At 39.5% G+C, this 21,125-nt stretch overlaps 1 protein-coding gene across 1 annotated transcript; it reads right to left on the reverse strand.

Moving 5' to 3' along the window:
• Positions 1–4,999: 4,999 nt before the first annotated feature.
• LOC133116913 (deoxynucleoside triphosphate triphosphohydrolase SAMHD1-like) lies at positions 5,000–19,331 on the reverse strand. Its single transcript, XM_061226927.1, has 14 exons — positions 19,323–19,331; positions 16,834–16,994; positions 16,459–16,574; positions 14,195–14,265; positions 13,878–14,033; positions 13,570–13,670; positions 11,328–11,436; positions 10,145–10,236; positions 9,914–10,029; positions 9,495–9,625; positions 9,199–9,291; positions 6,848–6,952; positions 6,554–6,682; positions 5,000–5,032 (listed from the first exon to the last, which is right to left on the reverse strand). The coding sequence occupies exons 1-14, from the start codon at positions 19,329–19,331 to the stop codon at positions 5,000–5,002; spliced, it is 1,422 nt and encodes a 473-aa protein (XP_061082911.1).
• Positions 19,332–21,125: the final 1,794 nt, after the last annotated feature.

Genomic DNA, 21,125 nt, shown 5'->3' on the forward strand with positions numbered 1-21,125 from the left:
AAAAACAGTTATGCCTGTATGAGGCCACATAGTGAACCATCAACATTTTTGGCAACAAAACGGAATGCATACAAGGAGAAGCACCTCATACCTGTCAAATACAATGGATGTTTTTTGCAGGGGCACTAATGAATTTTGCAGGGGCACCTTATAATTGTGACTTGTGACGGCTAATTGCCATCTGTCTGTGATGGAATGACATTCATTCCTCATTAAAAAACATTGAAACATGAGAATACATGTATTGAAATAGCTTGAACATAAAATACAGTATGGATTATTATCTGAGTTGTTCACTAAATTTTGAATGGATCTCTATGGCAATTGGGGGGTGGGACTAGATTCAGCTGTAAATTATGCTGATACAGCATGGAACACATTTGTTGGCTAAATGGCTTTAAGTAATCATGAAGTGGCTGTTCCTCCAGTTCTGTTCTATGTTGTGCCTGAATTGTGACCTCACCCTCCCTAGGGGTGATCGCCGCGGTGATACTGGTGCTGATCTGCCTGGCTGTCGTGCTCCTCTGTTACATACACCAGCGCAAGGGAACCTACCGTACCAACAAAGCCAAAGGCACAGAGCGCCCAGAGACTCCTGACGCCGCACTGAAGAGAGAGCCAGGACTGGAAGGTTCCATGGACGACGGCAACAAGGAGTACTTCATTTAAATGGCGTGTCCGTGCCAGGTCTAAGCTAGAGACTCAACCTGTGCCTCAATCCATAGCACAAAGAAAACAGAACATTCTAAAATTAATTTAAAATTCCTATATATTAACTTCAGAAACTGACAAGTGTTCAAGCATGTAGCTCCTTCCACTCATATGTGAGGCATTGGGATGGCTCTTTTGACACCTACAAAAATGCAACACACACACACACGCACACACACACACACACACACACACAATTGTGCAAACAGTGAGACATATACACTCAGTGAGCACTTTATAAGGTATTTATTACTTTCTGCTGCTGCAGCCTTCTCTATTGACCTCTCTAATTAAGGCATTTTTGCCTGCAGAACTGCTGCTCATTGGATATTTTTAGTTTTCACTCCATTCTCTGCAAAGTCTAGAGACTGTTGTGTGTGAAAATCCCAGTAGATCAGAAGTTTCTCAGATATTCAAATCACCCTGTCTGGCACCAACAATTATTGTCAAAAGTCAAAAAGTCACCTTAAATTACATTTCTCCCCCATTCTGACATTTGGTCTTAAAAACAGCTGAACCTCTTGACTACATCAGCATGCTTTTATGCATTTAGCTGGTGTACAGGTAGACATAATAAAGTGCTCACTGAGTACATACAAACACACACACAAAACTGTGCAGACAGTGAGGCATCCACACACACACACACACACACACACACACACACACACACACTGTGCACAGTCGGAGACACTGCTGCCCCACTACCACAGTGTTGGCAATGGATATTCATGAGGGACAAAGGGTGCCAAAAACATGACCAACAGATGTAATGTCTGTGACTTTGTAGTAGGATATTTTTTGTTTTGTGATTTATTTCCTGAGAAATGTGAAGTGATGCCTGTTTTTGAAATCATCATCATCATCATCATCAATTCTATCACAACATTAGAATTCCCTCACTGGCTGATATTCTGCAGTATGTCAGGCATGCCTGTGTCCTGCAGTGCAGATCAATCAAATGCACATCACATTGTGCCAAGATTTGGGTTGCAAAGGAAATTTGACATTTGCCGTCATTTAGCTGACACTTTTATGCGAAGCGACTTACAGCTGATTAGACAAAGCAGGGGGGTAAACTAAGTTTGGGGCCTTGTTCATTGGCCCGACAGCTGCACTGATCTTGTTGTGGCTACACTGGGGCTTGTACCGAAATTTGGAGATAAGATGAAAATAGGCAAGCTGTCAACCAGCAAGACAATGCCTGGAAGCATTTGCTTTCAGTCGGGGTTACACAAGATGCTTTACTTCAATCAGCTTGCTGAAATATTATTATTTCCCTTTAAATAAAACATAAAGATGCACAGACTGACAATAGAAAGCGGTGTACCCTATGTGGCATTAATAGTTGAATTAATTGGCATTGGTTTGGAGTCAATTGGTTATGTGACTTTTAAGCTATTGGAATATTAATATAATACTTGAAACATCTGTAAAAACTCAAACATGAACTCCTGGGGGGATCCTCTTGATCCTAAATACATTGTCTGAACACTCTCAGCCCTGTGGTTCCCTGTGGATTATTTTATAATTTTACTTGATAACCATTTTTCAGACAACAAAGCACTTTTCAGATGGCCTAAAAATGACAATTCGTTGCGAACATATAAATATTGTTTAAGAATAAATAATATGCCTAATGTGTAACTGAAATGTTATGCCTTAATGTTGTACGGTCCCACATCATAACGCAGTTGTTCTGGAATGTGTTACCATTGTCATTTTGAAGCTATTGACGAAATATATTGTTGAATTAAAAGTGCGATGAAAAAAGCGTTGCGCCGCGTCCTCTGGGCTCCATTGATTAACAAACAGTTATTTTGAGCACTGTGCACAGTGTTTTGTGGAAGAGCTTAATAGCTTCAGTCCGAAAATTGAATATTAAACTTTACCGCACTTAAACGGCATCAGGCACATACGCTTAGACATTAGCGTTCAACCATTCCAACTAACACGACTGTTTAGATACAAAAAAATAGCCTACACGTGCACAGAAACACATTGAAAACGTACTGTCAATGTGTAAATGTGATAGCCAGCGTCCAGTTATAGCAGTGAAGTAAGTTCCACACCTTATAAGTTCGTATGTATATACAAAACTAGTGCACACACAGACCGCCAATTGGAACTGGAGAGGGAGGGAAGGTCCAGGTGGTGAAGTATGGAAAGAGAAATGTGTTCCACATTTCAGGAAAATACTCTGTGCTGTTATAAATAGTAAATGATTACCAATAATTATGAAACCTTAATACACCAAGGGTACAATACTTTAGAAATCTGGGAAAGCTGAACTGCTAAAATAATATCAAAGTTCAGTAATGGTGAAAGAGACAACTGAGTATAACCAAACAGCAGTCAGGCATTCAATGAAAGTGAAAAAACATAAAAATACAGGCAACAGTCGAATCTAAATCAGTGTAATTGTATTTATTTCCCAGCTGCAGTTACATGTACATCAGAGTCAAAACAGACAGACATATATGAAAGTGTGATAATGATACATTTTCTTTGTAATCTTCCCTTTAGTTTATGAACAGCCATCTCCCATCTGAACACCACCACCTGCTATATAGAAGAGTTTTACTTTTGCAGTCAAGGCACTATTCCCCAAAAAACACAAATAAATGTAAATAAGATGCCCCCAACAAAGTTCTTATTCTCATGGTTTTCAAAATAAAAATCTCAAGGAGCTTTGCTTTCAAGCATGAAAAATCAAGTGCTGACCATAGCTTATTGTGGATCTCAACCAAGATGGATATCAGTAGCAACTACATGAGAACCACATGAGAACAATGAATAAGACATCAAAGCAAGAATAAATAAATAAATATATAAATAAAATAAAAACACACCAAAAACACCACATTACGGTCACTCCAAATGCACAAAATGTAAACCAGATTTTAGCTGAAATTTATTAAGTTATCCTTATCTCAAGATGCCCACACATAATGTCCTTAGGGATTGCTTACTATCCTATTAGCTGAATTTAAAGTTTAAAGCTGATATGTAGAAAAGAACCTTCACCTTTTTCGGAGCCTAGACTCAAAAAAGCTTGCTATAATTGTGAGAGTGAGTTGAATGTTTAAAAAAGAAGAAGTATATTGCTGTTTTTGTGAATTACAATGATTTAAAAACAAAACAAAATTACACACAAATGAGCAACAGCTCATTACGTAATCAGTGAACGGAACTGCCCAGGAACCGCATTTTGCAAAATAGGCAGATCTTAAACCGCGCAGTTAAAACACGTGTTTAGTGCTTTGAATATTTTCACTGCGTGTGGTGATAACCATTTATCGTAAAAGCGTATATTCTGCATGTATCTTTGCAATGAGCTTCACTATTGCCGGGATAGAATGGGAACGTCGTGTGAGAGACTCCACTACATCTTTTATTTCTCACAGAAGTGTAATTATTTGTATGGCTGGGTGTTTGTCATGGAAGTCACAGGTGATTTTCGGACCCTTTAATTCCCAGTTTCTTCTCCGCGATTGTTTTCGAGGATAACTAATCAAAACAAACTCACGCTCTTTCTGTGATGGACATTTATTTATGGATTTATTTTTACTTCAGTTACTGTCACTACAGTTGAGCACGTTATTCCAGTCGCTTCCAATTGCCTTGCATGAGATATTGGTCAATTTAATAAAATATTTTCTGTGACAAACACCCAGCCTTAATTATTGCTTGGCTGACATCATTAAATAATATTTACTATTACTAATCTGTTTGATGATTTCTTGCTCTGGGGGTTGAAATAGTGTTCTTGCTGTGAAGATTATTTCAGTATATCTTCGCAGCCTATATCTATGTTTCTGTCTTGTGTCTCAGTTTACACCTGCTCTTTAGAGGTGGAGAAATTTCAGGTACAATTCGCTAATTTGCGTGAATTTTTGTAAATTCAACGGAATACATAATCAGCCACACGTATAATATCTCCTCCCTTTATTCGCGGGACACACCATTGAATGCATACACACTAACATAAGCGCAGTTGACAGTGAGTCACCTAGCTCACATGCATACTGCGGTTCTAGCCCCGTGCGGCAGTTTGATACATACGGCACATGTTTCCTGGGCAGAATGCATCATATGTCGCTTAGCACATCTTCTTTATAATCTTCCCTTTAGTTTATGAACAGCCATCTCCCATCTGAACACCACCACCTGCTATATAGAAGAGTTTTACTTTTGCAGTCAAGGCACTATTCCCCAAAAAACACAAATAAATATATATGTAAATAAGATGCCCCCTCAGACTACCACCTTCATCTTCATCATCATCTCAGCTCTCCATCAGCTCCAGGCCAAGCTGATCCTAAACGAGTGACAAAATGTCAGTGAGGGATGCAATTATTCTACTGCATTAAACTAAATGACTGTTATATGATTCACATTCCTAATACTAGCATTTTTCCAGGACAGCCTTGTCAAGCGTCTACCAATACAATTTATGTTGCCCAATTAAGGCTGCTTCAAAAATGCATTGATTTTCAAAGAGTTTACAAAGATGCATTCATGGATTTGGACACAGATACTACAAGTCAAACAACAGGCCTCCCTCCGCCTGCCTGAGAGACATCCAGAGTTGGATGGGCAACCACCATCTAAAGCTCAACCCAGGTAAAACGGAGGTCATCTTCATCCCTGCTTTTACCTCTCCCTTCTTTGATTTCTCCATCTCACTAGGGGATACCACAGTGACCTCATCCCCTAGTGCAATAAACCTTGGAGTGGTGATGGACAACAGGCTATCCTTCTCTGAGAACATCGCTACGGTGACCCGGGCATGCAGGTTCTTCCTGTACAACATCTGGAGAATCCGACCCTTTCTCACCACCTACTCCACTCAGCTCCTTGTTCAAGCAATGGTCCTGTCCCGTGTGGACTATTGCAATTCTCTGCTGGCTGGCCTTCCAGCATCTGCCATCAGAGCCCTACAACTCATCCAGAATGCTGCAGCCCGTCTGGTATTCAATGTTCCCAGACATTCACATGTCACCCCCCTGCTCCGCAACCTCCACTGGCTGCCTGTTATGGCTCGCATCAAATTTAAAACTTTGGTGCTCGCATACCAGGCAGTTAAACGATCAGCCCCTGTATATATTCAATCCCTTATCAAGACTTATACACAACACGACAAGACCCCTCCGTTCTGCCACTTCGTGCCGTCTGGCACCTCCTCCTTGCCACACCTGCACCTCGCGCTCACGACTGCTGTCTGTCCTGGTCCCACGGTGGTGGAATGACCTCCCGGTGGATGTCAGAATGACAGAGTCTCTGACCTCCTTCAAGTGCAGACTGAAGACCCATCTCTTCAGGCTACACCTTTCCCTCCCCAACTCACCACCATGATTAGCCTTAGACTGTAATGGCACTTATGTATAGATTGTATAGATATTGTTACTTGTATAGGTATTGTTATTTTTTGTATTCTAGCTGCAATAGGACTCGGAACTACACTGTCCTCTCAGGTCCTCTTTGCACTTGTTCTTGTGTTTAATTTGCACTTTGTTGTACGTCGCTCTGGATAAGAGCTCCTGCTAAATGCCATGTAATGTAATGTAACAGGCAAGGCTCCCATTCAATAAATCACCATTGTGAGTGCTGTGTCACGCAAACAGGCTATTCATCAGAGTGATGTCATATCTTCAAGGGAATTAAGAAGCCCGGTCTACTCTGTCATTGGTCGTGATGTACAGCCGACCAATCTGAAACTTCATTCCCCCAAAAGGAATACATAAGATAATTATATTTATTTTATTATTTTCAAATGATAATCTGTGGATAAAACACATATTGGTGGGGAAAAGGGCTGTGCAAGAGGGTGGATGTTTACCATTAGCTCAAAGGGGGGACGCCACTCCTTAAAGTAGATCTTGGCTGCCTCAAAGCTTGGTTCGTCAGTCTTCTTGCAGTAGACCCGGACCAGTTGTTCAGCAAACGTCTCCGGAAGGAGCAGGGACACCTGTGGGCAAGACGGTCCACTGCCAGGCATCAGGAAATGCACAAATGATGGACGGACATGATTTAAGGAAAATAGGATTCATCCTCAGAGTACTTCCTGTCGATCCAAAGTTTTTCATCTTGATTCTAAAACCGTAATTATACAGAAGCCCAAATAACCTCCTACCTGCTCTTTGCTGATCTTTGTGGCATTTGTGGGGTCATTCTTGGTGTAAAAATACACGTTATTGACCGGGTTATCCTTTTTCTTCCCATAATCCATGTTAATAATCTGCAGGAGTAAAAAGGGAACAAAAGAGCACAAGCAGAAAGCATGCCAAGGTTACTAAGACTTGTCTGAGTTTCACACAAGTCATTTTTACATTACATTAATGGCATTTGGCAGACGCTCTTATCCAGAGCGACATACAGTTGATTAGACAATCCTCCCCTGGAGCAATGCAGGGTTAAGGGCCTTGCTCAAGGGCCCAACGGCTGTGCGGTTCTTATTGTGGCTACACTGGGGATCGAACCACCGACCTTGCGAGTCCCAGTCATCTACCTTGACCACTACACTACAGACCCCGTCCACAAACCACAGACTATCATTTGCAGCAACAAATTCCTTTGTGACATCACTAGGTGTCTCTGGCCTCCGGAGGGAAAATAGTGTTATTAGCATGAAACGGAGACTATAAGGAATAAGGAATTTTTCAGTCTCTGTAAAAATAACACTACCAAGAACAGTGACCAATAATATATATAAAAAAACAAAAAACTATAGGACTGAAAAAAACTAAATCTCAAGAAGTTCTAAAAAGGTGGTTCTAAAAGCTTTATATATGGTAGCATTGTTGTTCTGATACTTGGAAAGAATTTGAATTTTGCTTCAAATTAAAAAAATTATAGAACACACTTGTCATGCCTCCCATTCACATTGACATGGTATCAAATTTTTTTACAATGTACATTATTGCTGGATTACTCGATGTTGTAATTGTTTTCAGTTACATTGGTGAATGGACAGGTATTAGTACAGGTATTGATGAATGCCCTCACATGCAAAGAGCATATGGGACAGCCATAATTACAGTATTTCATGTGTGGGCATGTTCTTTGAGCATTTCTTCACCTCTTCATATTAACTTCTTCAGCACCTTTAGGTTTTTTCCACAGTAAAATGTAAACACTTTCAAGTTTCCATGATTATTCAAAATGGAAACTTCACATACATCAGGTGCTAGAAATATGGCTGGTAGGTGAACATTAAAAAGATATGGGATACTATAGCACAAAATAAGCATAATTGGCAAGATGTGACAGACAGAACTAAAAATCTGCTCTCACTCCACAATTTGGCAGTTTAATGACGAAGCGATTATACACACACATTTGGACCACTTTGTCACAGATTTTAATATTTATCATACTGATTTGGCATTATAAGAAAGCCCTTGGAACCAAAATTACACATTTATTCCAGTTACAATAGACCTCATTTCACAATGTTGTGTGTGGGGTCCTGGTCTCTGCACTTGTCTCTAGGGCAGGGAATTTGACAAGCCCTACTTCCATTACAGTAGGACGAAGAGAGATAGTTATTTGATCAATGTATTTTAGGTTGTCACCAGCTCTATCATTTATGTTGTCCCCAAAATGAAAAAAACAATTAAATTGTGACCAAACTTAGGTTATAATGTCAACACCATCTCCAGAAAATTTGGTGTTGGATATTTGAGTCAATGCAGAGATATCATTACTGAAGCAGCATCAGACAGTTTTGGATTACCAATTCCTGGGTTTCCTTCCTTTACCTGGGAATCATGTGTGAAGACAGTCTGGCCAATCAGTAGCACTAATTAACCACGAGAAAAGAAAACCAGGGCTGGATTTGGATTACAGCCCAGTTTTACAATGTGGTGTGGCTGTGTTCATGCAGAAAATAACCTACCCTTCACAGCACAGAGTATCTGAACCTTGAAAAGAGTATGCCATGAAATCAATTCTCAATGTAAACATTGTTTCTCACCTTGCCATACTCTAATCCAACAGAGATGAAATGTGTGCTTCACAATGCTTGATAAACATATCTTGATAAACTTAGAATAGCATCTTAGCATCTTGACTGGTAACCACAGTCAAGGCTGACAAACATGAACATTTCAAAACATGGTTAAACGCAGGCCAAGCAGAAATGTAAAAGTAAATGGTTGACAGGTATTTGCATTGTTAAATACAATAGTGCCATGATGCTGTTACTTTGTATAAGGCAGGGGATGGTGGTTTTGTTTCATGAACATTTGTAGGTTGAATACAGTGGTCATTACGTGTGTATGGCATCATGAACAGTTGTTTATTCCAATGTCACACAATTAGGATCCAAGTTAATGTCACTGATATGACAAAGTATTTGTAATAATGATAATAATAATAATAATAATAATAATAATAATAATAATAATTTGACTTGCATGGTGTACATAAGGTTTCAATCAGAGAACAGTTGCAAAGAGGCATTATTGTAGACATTTGACTCACAGTGACTTCGAAATCTTCAGCCTGAAGTGTTACACCTGTTCTGCCGTCAGGCAAGGCTTGAGCAATGCTGGCTGCCATCCTGGTGCACTCATCCTGAAGAAAAATGGACCACCCGAGTCAGAGTGATGAAAGACCTACTACAGAACAGTGACACAAAGTAGACAGTGGTATAAAGGCACTGATTGTGTTAGAAATGCTCGACTCATATGCTCCGTCAAGGGTCCCTGTCATTCCCACCATCTGCTTCTTTCACTCTCTCCCCCTTTTTACAGCGTCTACAGACTGGTTAATCTCACCAATGTGTCTGCCACAGGATCCTTGGGCCGGACCTGGCCCAAATATTTGTAGAGTTTGCGATCAATGATGTTCTCCAGGATGGCCCGAGCCTCTGGAGACGAGGAGTACAGGATCTGCTGGAAGATGTAGTCTGAAAAGGGATTGGCGGGGAGGGGGGGGGGGGGGTTCTTATTATTATTATTATTATTATTATTATTATTATTATTATTATCAGGTGTACTCTTAAGCCTAAACATTCTCAAAAGCTACACAACTTTCAACAACTTGGGCTGCATATAGCCGATGCAGATAGCACCTGCTCTTTAGTAAATTAGCTACCATTGTGTTTTAACAGGCACTTAATTTGCAGCTCTTCCGTTAAATCTCGGCAATATGAGAGCCTTCCATCACTATATAACAGGTATGTAAAGTGCCTAACCGGTGAGTTTTGTATAAGCCTCCATATCGTCAATGGCAGTGGAGATGGTGAAAATCTGGCCATTGGAGCCTATGATCTGAATGTGGTTGTCAGCCATCACAAAAGCCTCTGTTATCCTGTAGACAAGAGAAGCCATCACTGTTTGCATTCATATCATTATGGCAAAGCAATATTGGACATGGTTCCCCAGTATGAGCTGGGGTCTTTTTGGAAAAGTGTGAAGGTACTCACATTGTTGCGATGATGTTTCCCACTTTGTGCTGGTAGGCCCGCCGATGAAGGCTATACCGTGTGTGAAACATGTCGTACAAATTTCCCACTTCCTGGAACCAACAGAAATGATTAACATACGCATCATAATGGCAAATCAGCAAAAGGGAGGTTTGGTGCAAGTATGGCGAGTATCTGTCCCAGTGAAAGTAATTTGCCTCGACCCCCCTGATCAAATCCTATCAAAAATCAAAGGCCAGGTTTGTGCTTTTATTTAGTGTAGTTTTTATATACTGGAGAATGTAGTCAGACTCCCATGCACATAATGCATGTAGATTTTTGTTGTGGTGTCTATAGCCAGACCCACATAGTGCATATAGCCTTTGACAGGTATGACTTTTAAGACTCTGCAATTTGGTTTCTCTTGTAAAACTTTTATTTATATTTAATTTGGAATTTAATGTGATTAAGTAAGTAACCTGCCTGGTAAAATACATTGTTGGTTACTCCCTAGAGTTGGTCTAGGGAGGTTGCAAATTTACGCTTAATGTATCATGGCATATTGCACCCGTAGGCCTCTGACAGTAAATCAATCGCCTCCGCTAGTCAGTTCATTCATGTCAAGAACAGTCATAGCTAATGTTGGTCTTCTTGGGTCCCTGAGCTGCCATCGCCTACACCCAAAAGCAGTTATTCCTGCGACCTCTGTAATGACTGTAGATATCTAGCCAGCTTGTGACACATGCACATAACGGCCGATGTGACAGGTGGCGGGACCAACAGAGGACTGTTCAGGGAGTATGTTACGGGACAGGATTCCTTTAGCCATCAAGTCTAAATTATAAATAAGAAATCTACCAAAGCTAGATAACTAATATAAATTATTATTAAAATGGAGTCAGATAATAAATACAAAGGTAGATTTGCCGTATTGTGGAGATGCCCAGACCAGTAGAAAGCGGAAGGCAGAGTGGTACTACTGTCTTGGTAACTTGGTTTATTTATTGGCTGATCTAGTTATTAACCATTAACATTTAACCCTACTAACCTCATTCAGATCAGAAGGACAAGCACACAGATACCTTCACCCTCGCTAAATTCTGTCGTTGGGTTCGTGCAAGGCTTACACATTTATTCCAGATACAATAGATCCCCTCGCACAATGTGGTGTGTGGGGTCGTTCTCTGCACGGTGGCACCAGTACCTTGTCTCTAGAGCAGATGTGCTTCATTCCGCCCGCCTTACACACACGTGAAAACTTCAGGAAGCGTTGGTGGTCAAAGCTATTTTGCATGCCCAGGTAGTAGGAGTCTCTAATGACAAAAAGAGAAGTTTGTAAAGATTCGATATTGGTTAAAAAAATGTAATAAAATTAATCAGTAACTGGCAAACAGACCCAACTGTCATGACATGCACACTGCATGTTCTGAGTAATTGACTCATTCATTGAAAGGGGCATGTTCAAAATAATAGCAGTGTGGATTTTAATAAAAACAGATGTCATTAATTGTCCTTTATTAAGGAAGAAGGGAAGAAAATGTTTCGCACATTGTTATAAAATATATTTCCTTCTGAATTGCAAAGAAACATTGTTCGCAGGACCAACGTCATTTAATTAAAAAGAGAGGGGAAAACATATAAAGAAGTGCAGCAAATTATAGGATGCTCAGCTAAAATTATCTCAAATGCTTTAAAATGGCAACAAAAACCTGAAACACGTGGAAGAAAACGAGCAACTACTGTTAAAATGGATTGAAGTGTAGTCAGAATAGCGAAGATTCAGCCATTCATCAGTTCCAGAAAGATCAAAGATGATCTACAATTACAAGTGCTGTTAGTCAGAAGACGTATGATCGAAGCTAAGCTATCAGCAAGAAGCCCCCTGTAAAGCACCATTGTTGAAAAAACCGCATGTGCAGAATCGGTAAAAATTTGCCAAGGAACACATCGATTGGCCCAAAGGGAAATGGGGTAACATTCTGTGGACTGATGAGACTAAAATAGTTATTTTCTGGTCTAGTGGTCATCGACAGTACTTCAGAAATGGGTGTTTCAACAAGACAACAACCCCAAACACATGAGTAAGTGAGCAACATCTTGGTTCCAGACAAAAAGGATTGAGGTAATGGCCAGCTCAATCCTCAACTCCATTGAAAACTTGTGGTGTGACATTAAAAATGCAGTTTCTGAAGCAAAACCCAAAAATTCACAGGAACTGTGGAATGTAGTTTGTTCATCCTGGGCTGAAATACCTGTTTCTAGGTGCCAGAAGTTGGTTGACTCGATGCAACGCAGATGGACAGCAGTTATCAAAAACAACGGTGATGCAACTAAATATTAGTTCAGTCATTTAAAGTGAAGTTAAATCTTGAAAAGTTTATTCTGTTTATACAGTAAGTGGTTGAGTTTGAAGAGAAAAATGTTGAGATTAATATTCCTTTTCTTTGCTTCCTGTAAAAGAATAATGCAGATTTTGTTTGTTAATGCTTTGATTTGGAAATATGGGACTAAAAGCTATTTAAAAATATCTGCACTTTATTCACTTTTTTTAATTAACTGCTATTTATTTGGACACAACTGTATATATATTTTAAGTGAGGACTGTAAACAGGCGGTACCATTTAGGCATGCATGGCTGCCAAGCGTGCTGGCTCATTAACTCTGGTCCTCATGGTCACTCCAATGGCAATCCTAGAATCAGGACTAGATACTGCCAGATTTCTTATACCTGCACTTAGGAAGTGATTGAACACACAAGTAATCAGAAAAAGCGGAGAAGCCAACTGTCCAATTACTTTTGGTCTTTTAAAATGGGGGGAATGTGTATGATGGACCATGATGATATGAGTAGTCCAATCATTGTCATTTCACAAGCAACTCCAGACTGCCAGTAAATAGTACCACTAAATAGTATCTATTTATAAATCCTGGCCTTCAAAACCCTGTGTTTCTGGCTCCACTACACTATGTCATGGCAAGCTATTCCACACACTCTCTGTGTGAAAAAAAAATATATTTTTTCAAATTATTTTCTAATTTCCAATTATGCCCCCTCGTTCTGCTAACCAAACTCCTGAATAATTGCCTGTACTTCACTTAGTTAATCCCTTTACGGAATGTAAAAGCCTCAATCAAATCACCCCTAAGTCTCATGATCTAGCTTTCCTTATTAGTCCCCATGAAGTCTGAGTAATGGGTCCTTATTACACCCCTAAGTCTCCAATTTTACCAATCTTAAAGAGATTAAGCATCTTGAATCTTTCTGATGTCAATCTTTCTTTAAGTCAATCTGGTTGCCCTTCTTTGAACCTTTTCGAGCACCACTATATCTTTCTTGTAGTGCAGAAGGTGGGAACTTTGTTGCAGGAAATCAGCCTCGTGTATGAGAAGATATTGATATCAGCCCCAGAATTTCCATAAAGTGCACTTCCATCCAAATCACTCACCGAGCAAGATAAGCAAATTTGTCCACATCAATGCCACTGTTTTTGTTGGCCACAATCTCATACAAGAAAGATTTTTCTTCCTGTCTTCCTTGATATGGCCACTGCAGAGATGAGAAAGTTGATTAGACTAAGCAGGAGACAATCCTCCCCTGTAGGGTCAAGGGCCTTGCTCAAGGGTCCAATGGCTGTGTGGATCTTATGGTGGCTAGACTGGGATTAGAACCACCTTAGATTAAAACCTTGCCTATCCCAGTCATTTACCTTAACCACTACGCCACAGGCCGCCCCGGGTTATCGTAGAGACGCACCTGGCCGGGAGGAACATGGTTCCGCAGGGGTCCGGCAATCTGTTCCTTAATAAACACCAAATCCTCAGGCAGTTTCAGCCCATGATCCGGCAGCTTTGTCCTCAGATTGTTTTTGTCGAGCAGGTGATCTAACATTTGCACAGATGCAGTCTCATGCTAGAGCACGCACAGACAGACGGACAGACAGCATTAAGGATAAGCATAAGCATAAGCACCAGCATGAACCGATACGCATTGTGTGGTTTATAGAGTAATGTAAAAGCAAAAATACAGGCAACAAAAGAACAGGACACAAAAGAGTAGAAGTTGAAAAATACCTTCCACCCCAAACCCGGGCGTGCTTTTGGGATGAACATTCCATCGAACGTGTGGGAAAAAGGGCCATGTCCTGACCACAGCAAGAGGGATGAAAGAGGGGATGAGAACTGTCACTCAGAATAAAAATATATACTATAACAATTGGGGAAAAATAAAACCCAAAGAATAATAAAATATATTACAATAGGGAAGATGACCCTCCTTATAGCACTTTTTTCAACTTTTAAAGATAGCAACAAAATCATAACGTGACTACATTATCCTCCAACCGAAAGAGATGCAAATCGACAGACAGTGTAGGCTAATTAGTGTTCTGTTTCAACCTGACAGAAGATGCATGTTATGGCTCAGACACGGACACAGATTTGAGGACGTCTGGATAGATGACCGCACCCAGCACCAACAGGGCTGTTTCGACTGGACAGGATTCTGAATGCGTCAGGATTCTTCTGACAATATTGATGAACTCACATATTGTATGTGGTTTACAGTTGCTTTTTGTGAGGATGATGTGATTCCTTCAAAACTAGAGAAGATTTAATCCCAACAATAAGCCTTAGGTTAATAAGTCACTGGAGGGTTTATTGGCCAAAGAGCATTCTAATGATGAGGCTGCCGAAAGAGAAACCATGAATGTATAAGGAAAAAATTGAGGGTAGGCTTGGTTCAAATTTGAGATTGGCTTGGAATGGAATGAAAACTATGGTTGGGCTGCAGGAGATGAAAATTGAGAATGTGGTGAACAGTAAGCTTGAGGTCCTTCCAACTTGGCGTGGATTCAGGGTACCCAAGCTCAAGTACAAGAGAACCAATTAACTCTATGGCTATAGCTCTACACTCACCGAGCACTTTATATGGTATTTAATAGACTTATTTTTTAGACTTCTACTGCTGTAGCCTATTCACTTAGTGCTGTGTGTTCAGAGATGCTCTTCTGCATACCACTGTTATAATGTGTGGTTATTTGCATTACTGTCACCTTCCTGTCAGCTTTGACCAGTCTGGCCATTCTCTTCTCATTAACAAGGCATTTATGTCTGCAGAACTGCTGCTCACTGGATTATTATTATTTTTGCACCATTCTTTGCAAACTCTAGAGACTAGTGTGTGTGAAAATCCAAGGAGATCAGCAGTTTTTGAGATACTCAAACCACCCTGTCTGCCATCAACAATTCCACGGTCAAAGTCATTTAGATAACATTTTTTATCATTCTGATGGTTGATGTGAACATTACCTGAAGCTCTTGATCCATATCTACATGATTATATGCATTGCACTGCTGCCACACGATTGGCTGATCAGATAATCGCATGAGTATGTAGGTGTAATAAAGTAACAATGTTCCTAATAAAGTGCTCGGTGAGTGTATGTATTGTTGACTACCTTAGACCTGTCATTTTAGGTGTTCTTTTAACTTGTGTGTTCTGTGTTCTTTTAAACCTTTCTACAAATTGCCCTTCGAGGGACAATAACAGAATTGTATTGCAGTGCATTCCCTGTACTGGTGAGGGCAACTGACTTGCATTATATTTACTTATGGCTAAAGCCAATACCTGTCAGGTTCTGTGTTTTTCATTGTCAGTTTTTGTCGAAGTTGTTAGCTTTTCTGTGTATTCATTCCCTCTGTATTTACCATAGTCTGTTTCCTAGTTATTCCATTCATTCATTCATTTCATCTGTGTTTTATTTCGTGTCTCCGCCTTCCCAGTCCTTATATGTATTTCCTTTCTGTCTCCTGTCATTCCACTAACTTCCTGGTTATCATGCTTGTTATGTCCATGTATTAAACTCCCTTTGTTTCTGTCTTTCATTGCCAGATTGTTATGTGTCCTGACCATACTCTCTTATTTCTGATTGATTGCCATTGCGGCCTGTTTTGTCTTAGACCTCCAGCTCGAGATTTATCCTTCTGTACTGATTTGACCCAAAGTTTTTCGGCCCTGTTTGGCTTCTCGGTTTTTGTTTCCGGATTCTGTTTTTGTTTGGACTGCCCATGTGTTATCAGCCCTTTGCCTGTGACTTTGACGTCATATTGGATTATCCATGATATACCGGCTTGCTGGTGTACCAACCCATTGCCTGTTCTCTGTTGCTACCTTTTGCTGGCTATCGACCTTCGCCTGATTATTCTGCTGCAAAGAAAATTAAGACTTGAAAGCTTACTCCTGTGGTCTCGCTACTGGGTTACTGTTCTGGTCCCTGACAATACCAACTGTTTAGGGTAAGAGGAAGATGTATTGACGGAGGGGCTGTGAAACATACCAAGGTCATGGCACAGTCCTGCTATCTTGACACACAGTACGTCGTTCTCAGTAATATTCAGCTCAGCCTGGCGCTGTTTCAGGGCATTGATCAGTTTGCCTGCCAGGTAGCACACCCTGCCAGAAAGACCACATTCTTTGACATTGTTTACAGTACATTATTTGGTAAGTGGATACCCAGAGCCAAATCAAACCCTACTTTTATTTTTCAATGCATAATTGTTATGTTTCATGCTTCATTCACGGCTGTCTTAAAAATGCTATTAATTGAACATTTCCAAACTAATAAAATGTTAAAATTGGTTCAGGTAATAAAAACCTTTGCCATGCAAGACCCAAATGGCACTTGAGACCTTTTAAAGGGAACATGACGTACCCAATAGAGTGTTCAAAGCGGGTGTGGCAGGCTCCCGGGAAAACAAAGTCTGTGGCTCCCAGCTGCTTGAGGTGGCGCAGACGCTGGAACTGAGGTGTGTCAATAATGCTCACCAGCAAAGGGTGCAATTCAATAGAGCCGTGGATAGGGTCATTGAACACCTATAAGGATGTGAGGAATCAAAGCAAAGGAAAATGCTGAAGACCAATCCATATTGAGTTCAACTTGAGTTTGCTTTATTGGCAAGAAATACAGTAGTGTGCAAAAGCCTAGATTAAAAAAAAAAAGTCTTATTAATTTTACTGTTTTCTACATTAGTTTGTCAGTAGAAAATACAAATTTGAGACAAACATTAATTATCCAAAAGATTAAATGTTCTGAGGTTGCTCAAAACAACCGACCAGCCAATTTTCTGATAAGACAGTTTACCTAAGAGATTTGATGTGGGTTTTAAAGGTTAATGGTCATCAAAATAAATATTGCTTTAGTTTAATTGTTTAATACTCTTTATAATACATTCAATATTTAGAAACTTTTAATTTCATTATTCTGAAAGCATCTTCGCTTTACATGCTTCTTTTTACAAGTGCATAAGACTTTTGCACAACATTGTACATACAGCAAATATAGAGAAAGGGTAACACACAAGTAGTAAATCATAAACCAAGTACTATTCAAGTATTTATTTCATGTAATATTGGGTCATGTGGATGAAAATAAGTAAACAGATAACAATATATTGTGAAAATAAAAAATAGTCTCTTTTGGAGAAAAAAGTCAATACCTAGTGTGGCCAAAACCCTTTGCTTTGCATTTAATCATTCACATATTTTTTATATTTCTTCACTTGTTAAACCATTCCATATGAAATGTTTTACACCAAATGAAACACCAAAGCTCAGAGCAATGCCAGGAAGAGACTTACAGTGCATCTAGAAAGTATTCACAGCGCTTCACTTTTCCCACATTTTGTTATGTTACAGCCTTATTCCAAAATGGAATAAATTCATTTTTTCCCTCAAAATTCTACACACAACACCCCGTAATGACAACATGAAAGAAGATTTTTTGAAATTTTTGCAAATTTATAAAAAAAAACAACAACTAAGAAATCACATGTACATAAGTATTCAATTTCTCCCCCATTCTGACATTTGGTCTGAAAAACAGCTGAACCTCTTGACCACATCAACATGCTTTTATGCATTTAGCTGGTGTACAGGTCTACCTAATAAAGTGCTCACTGAGTACATACAAACACACACACTGTGCAGACAGTGAGGCATACACATACACACACACACACACACACACACACAAACGTACTGTGCAGACAGTGAGGCATACACACACACACACACACACACACACACACACTGTGCAGAGAGTGGGAGACACTGCTGCCCCACTACCACAGTGTTGGCAATGGATATTCATGAGGTACAAAGGGTGCCAAAAACATGACCAACAGATCATATCTGTGACTTTGTAGTAGGATATTTTTGTTTTGTGATTTATTTCCTGAGAAATGTTAAGTGATGCCTGTTTTTGAAATCATCATCATCATCATCATCATCATCATCATCATCATCATCATCATCATCATCATCATAATCAATTCTATCACAAAAATAGAATTCCCTCACTGGCTGATATTCTGCAGTATGCCAGGCATACCTGTCTCCTGCAGTGCAGATCAATAAAATGCACATCACATTGTGCCAAGATCTGGGTTGCAAAGGAAATTTGACGTTTGCCGTCATTTAGCTGACACTTTTATGCAAAGCGGCTTACAGCTGATTAGACTAAGCATTCATAGGCCCAACAGATGCACTGATCTTGTTGTGGCTATACTGGGGCTTGAACCAACAACCATCCACCGACATTTGGAGATAAGATGAAAATAGGCAAGCCGTCAACCAGCAAGACAATGCCTGGAAGCATTTGCTTTCAGTTGGGGTTACACAAGATGCTTTACTTCAAAAGGTTGTGTGTGTTTGAAACTTCTGGCTGCTATAATAAAGGCCACCAACCAGCTTGCTGAAATACTATTTTTTCCCTTTAAATAAAACATAAAGACGCACAGACTGACAATATAAAGGGGTGTACCCTGTGTGGCATTAATAGTTGAATTAATTGGCATTGGTTTGGAGTCAATTGGTTATGTGACCCTTAAGCTATTGAAATATTACTATAATACTTTTAATATCTGTAAAAACTCAAACATGAACTCCTGGGGGGATCCTCTTGATCCTAAATACATTGTCTGAACACTCTCAGCCCTGTGGTTAAAAAGCGATTATTTTATTATTTTACTTGATAACATTTCAGACAACAAAGCACTTTTCAGATGGCCTAAAAATGACAATTCGTTGCGAACATATAAATATTGTTTAAGAATAAATTATGTGCCTAATGGGTAGCTGAAATATTATGCCTTAATGTTGTTCGGTCCCACATCATAACGCGGTTGTTCTGGAATGTGTTACCATTGTCATTTTGAAGCTATTGACGAAATATATTGTTGAATTAAAATTGCGATGAAAAAAGCGTTGCGCCGCGTCCTCTGGGCTCCATTGATTAACGAACAGTTATTTTGAGCACTGTGCACAGTGTTTTGTTGAAGAGCTTAATAGCTCAAGTCCGAAAATCGAATATTAAACTTTACCGCACTTAAACGGCATCAGGCACATACGCTTAAACATTAGCGTTCAACCATTCCAACTAACACGACTGTTTAGATACAAAAAAATAGCCTACACATGCACAGAAACACATTGAAAACGTACTGTCAATGTGTAAATGTGATATCCAGCGCCCAGTTATAGCAGTGAAGTAAGTTCCACACCTTATAAGTTCGTATGTATATACAAAACTAGTGCACACACAGACCGTCAGTAGGAACTGGAGCGGGAGGGAGGGTCCAGGTGGTGAAGTATGGAAAGAGAAATGTGTTCCTTAACCTTGTGAACATTTCAGGAAAATACTCTGTGCTGTTATAAATAGTAAATGATTACCAATAACCTTAATACACCAAGGGTACAATACTTTGGTTTTTGTTAAGAAATCTGGGAAAGCTGAACTGCTAAAATAATATCAAGGTTTAGTAATGGTGAAAGAGACAACTGAGTATAACCAAACAGTTCAATGAAAGTGAAAAAACATAAAAATACAAAAATACAAAAAAGGCAACAGTCTAATCTAAATCAGTGTAATTTTATTTATTTCCCAGCTGCAGTTACATGTACATCAGAGTCAAAACATATGTGAAAGTGTGATAATGATGCCTCCCAACAAAGTTCTTATTCTCATGGTTTTCAAAATAAAAATCTCAAGGAGCTCTGCTTTCAAGCATGGAAAATCAAGTGCTGACCATAGCTTATTGTGGATCTCAACCAAGATGGACGTCAGTATACAGTACATGAGAACCACATGAGAACAATGAATAAGACCTCAAAGCAAGGAGGACAAGAATAAAAAAAAATATATATATAAATAAAGTAAAAACACACCAAAAACACCACATTACGGTCACTCCAAATGCACAAAATGTTAACCAGATTTTAGCTGAAATGAATTAAGTTATTCTTATCTCAAGATGCCCACATATAATGTCCTTAGGGATTGCTTACTATCCTATTAGCTGAATTTAACGTTTAAAGCTATATGAAGAAAATAACCTTCACCTTTTTAGGAGCCTAGACTCTGACAAAAAAGCTTGCTAAAATTGTGAGAGTGAGTTCAATGTTTAAAAAAGAAGTATATTGCTGTTTTTGTGAATTACAATGATTTAAAAACAAAACAAAATTACACACAAATGAGCTACAGCTCATTACATAATCAGTGAACGGGAACCGCATTTTGCTAAATAGGCTGATATTAAACCGCGCAGTTAAAACACGTGTTTAGTGCTTTGAATATTATCACTGCGTGTGGTGATAACCATTTATCGTAAAGGCGTACATTCTGCATGTATCTTTGCATTGAGCTTCACTATTGCCGGGATAGAATGGCAACGTCGTGTGGGAGGCTCCACTCCATTTTTTATTTCTCCCAGAATTGTAATTATTTGTATGGCAGGGTGTTTGTCATGGAAGTCACAGGTGATTTTCTATTTTTTTGGCGGTCCCTTTAATTCCCAGTTTCTTCTCCGCGATTGTTTTCGAGGATAACTAATCAAAACAAACGCACGTTCTTTCTGTGATGGACATTGATTTATTTTTACTTCAGTTACTGTCACTACAGTTGAGCACGTTATTCCAGTCGCTTCCAATTGCTTTGCATGTGATATT

The sequence above is a fragment of the Conger conger genome, chromosome 17 (genome assembly GCF_963514075.1).
Source record: "Conger conger chromosome 17, fConCon1.1, whole genome shotgun sequence".
In the NCBI taxonomy this organism is placed as follows: domain Eukaryota; kingdom Metazoa; phylum Chordata; class Actinopteri; order Anguilliformes; family Congridae; genus Conger; species Conger conger.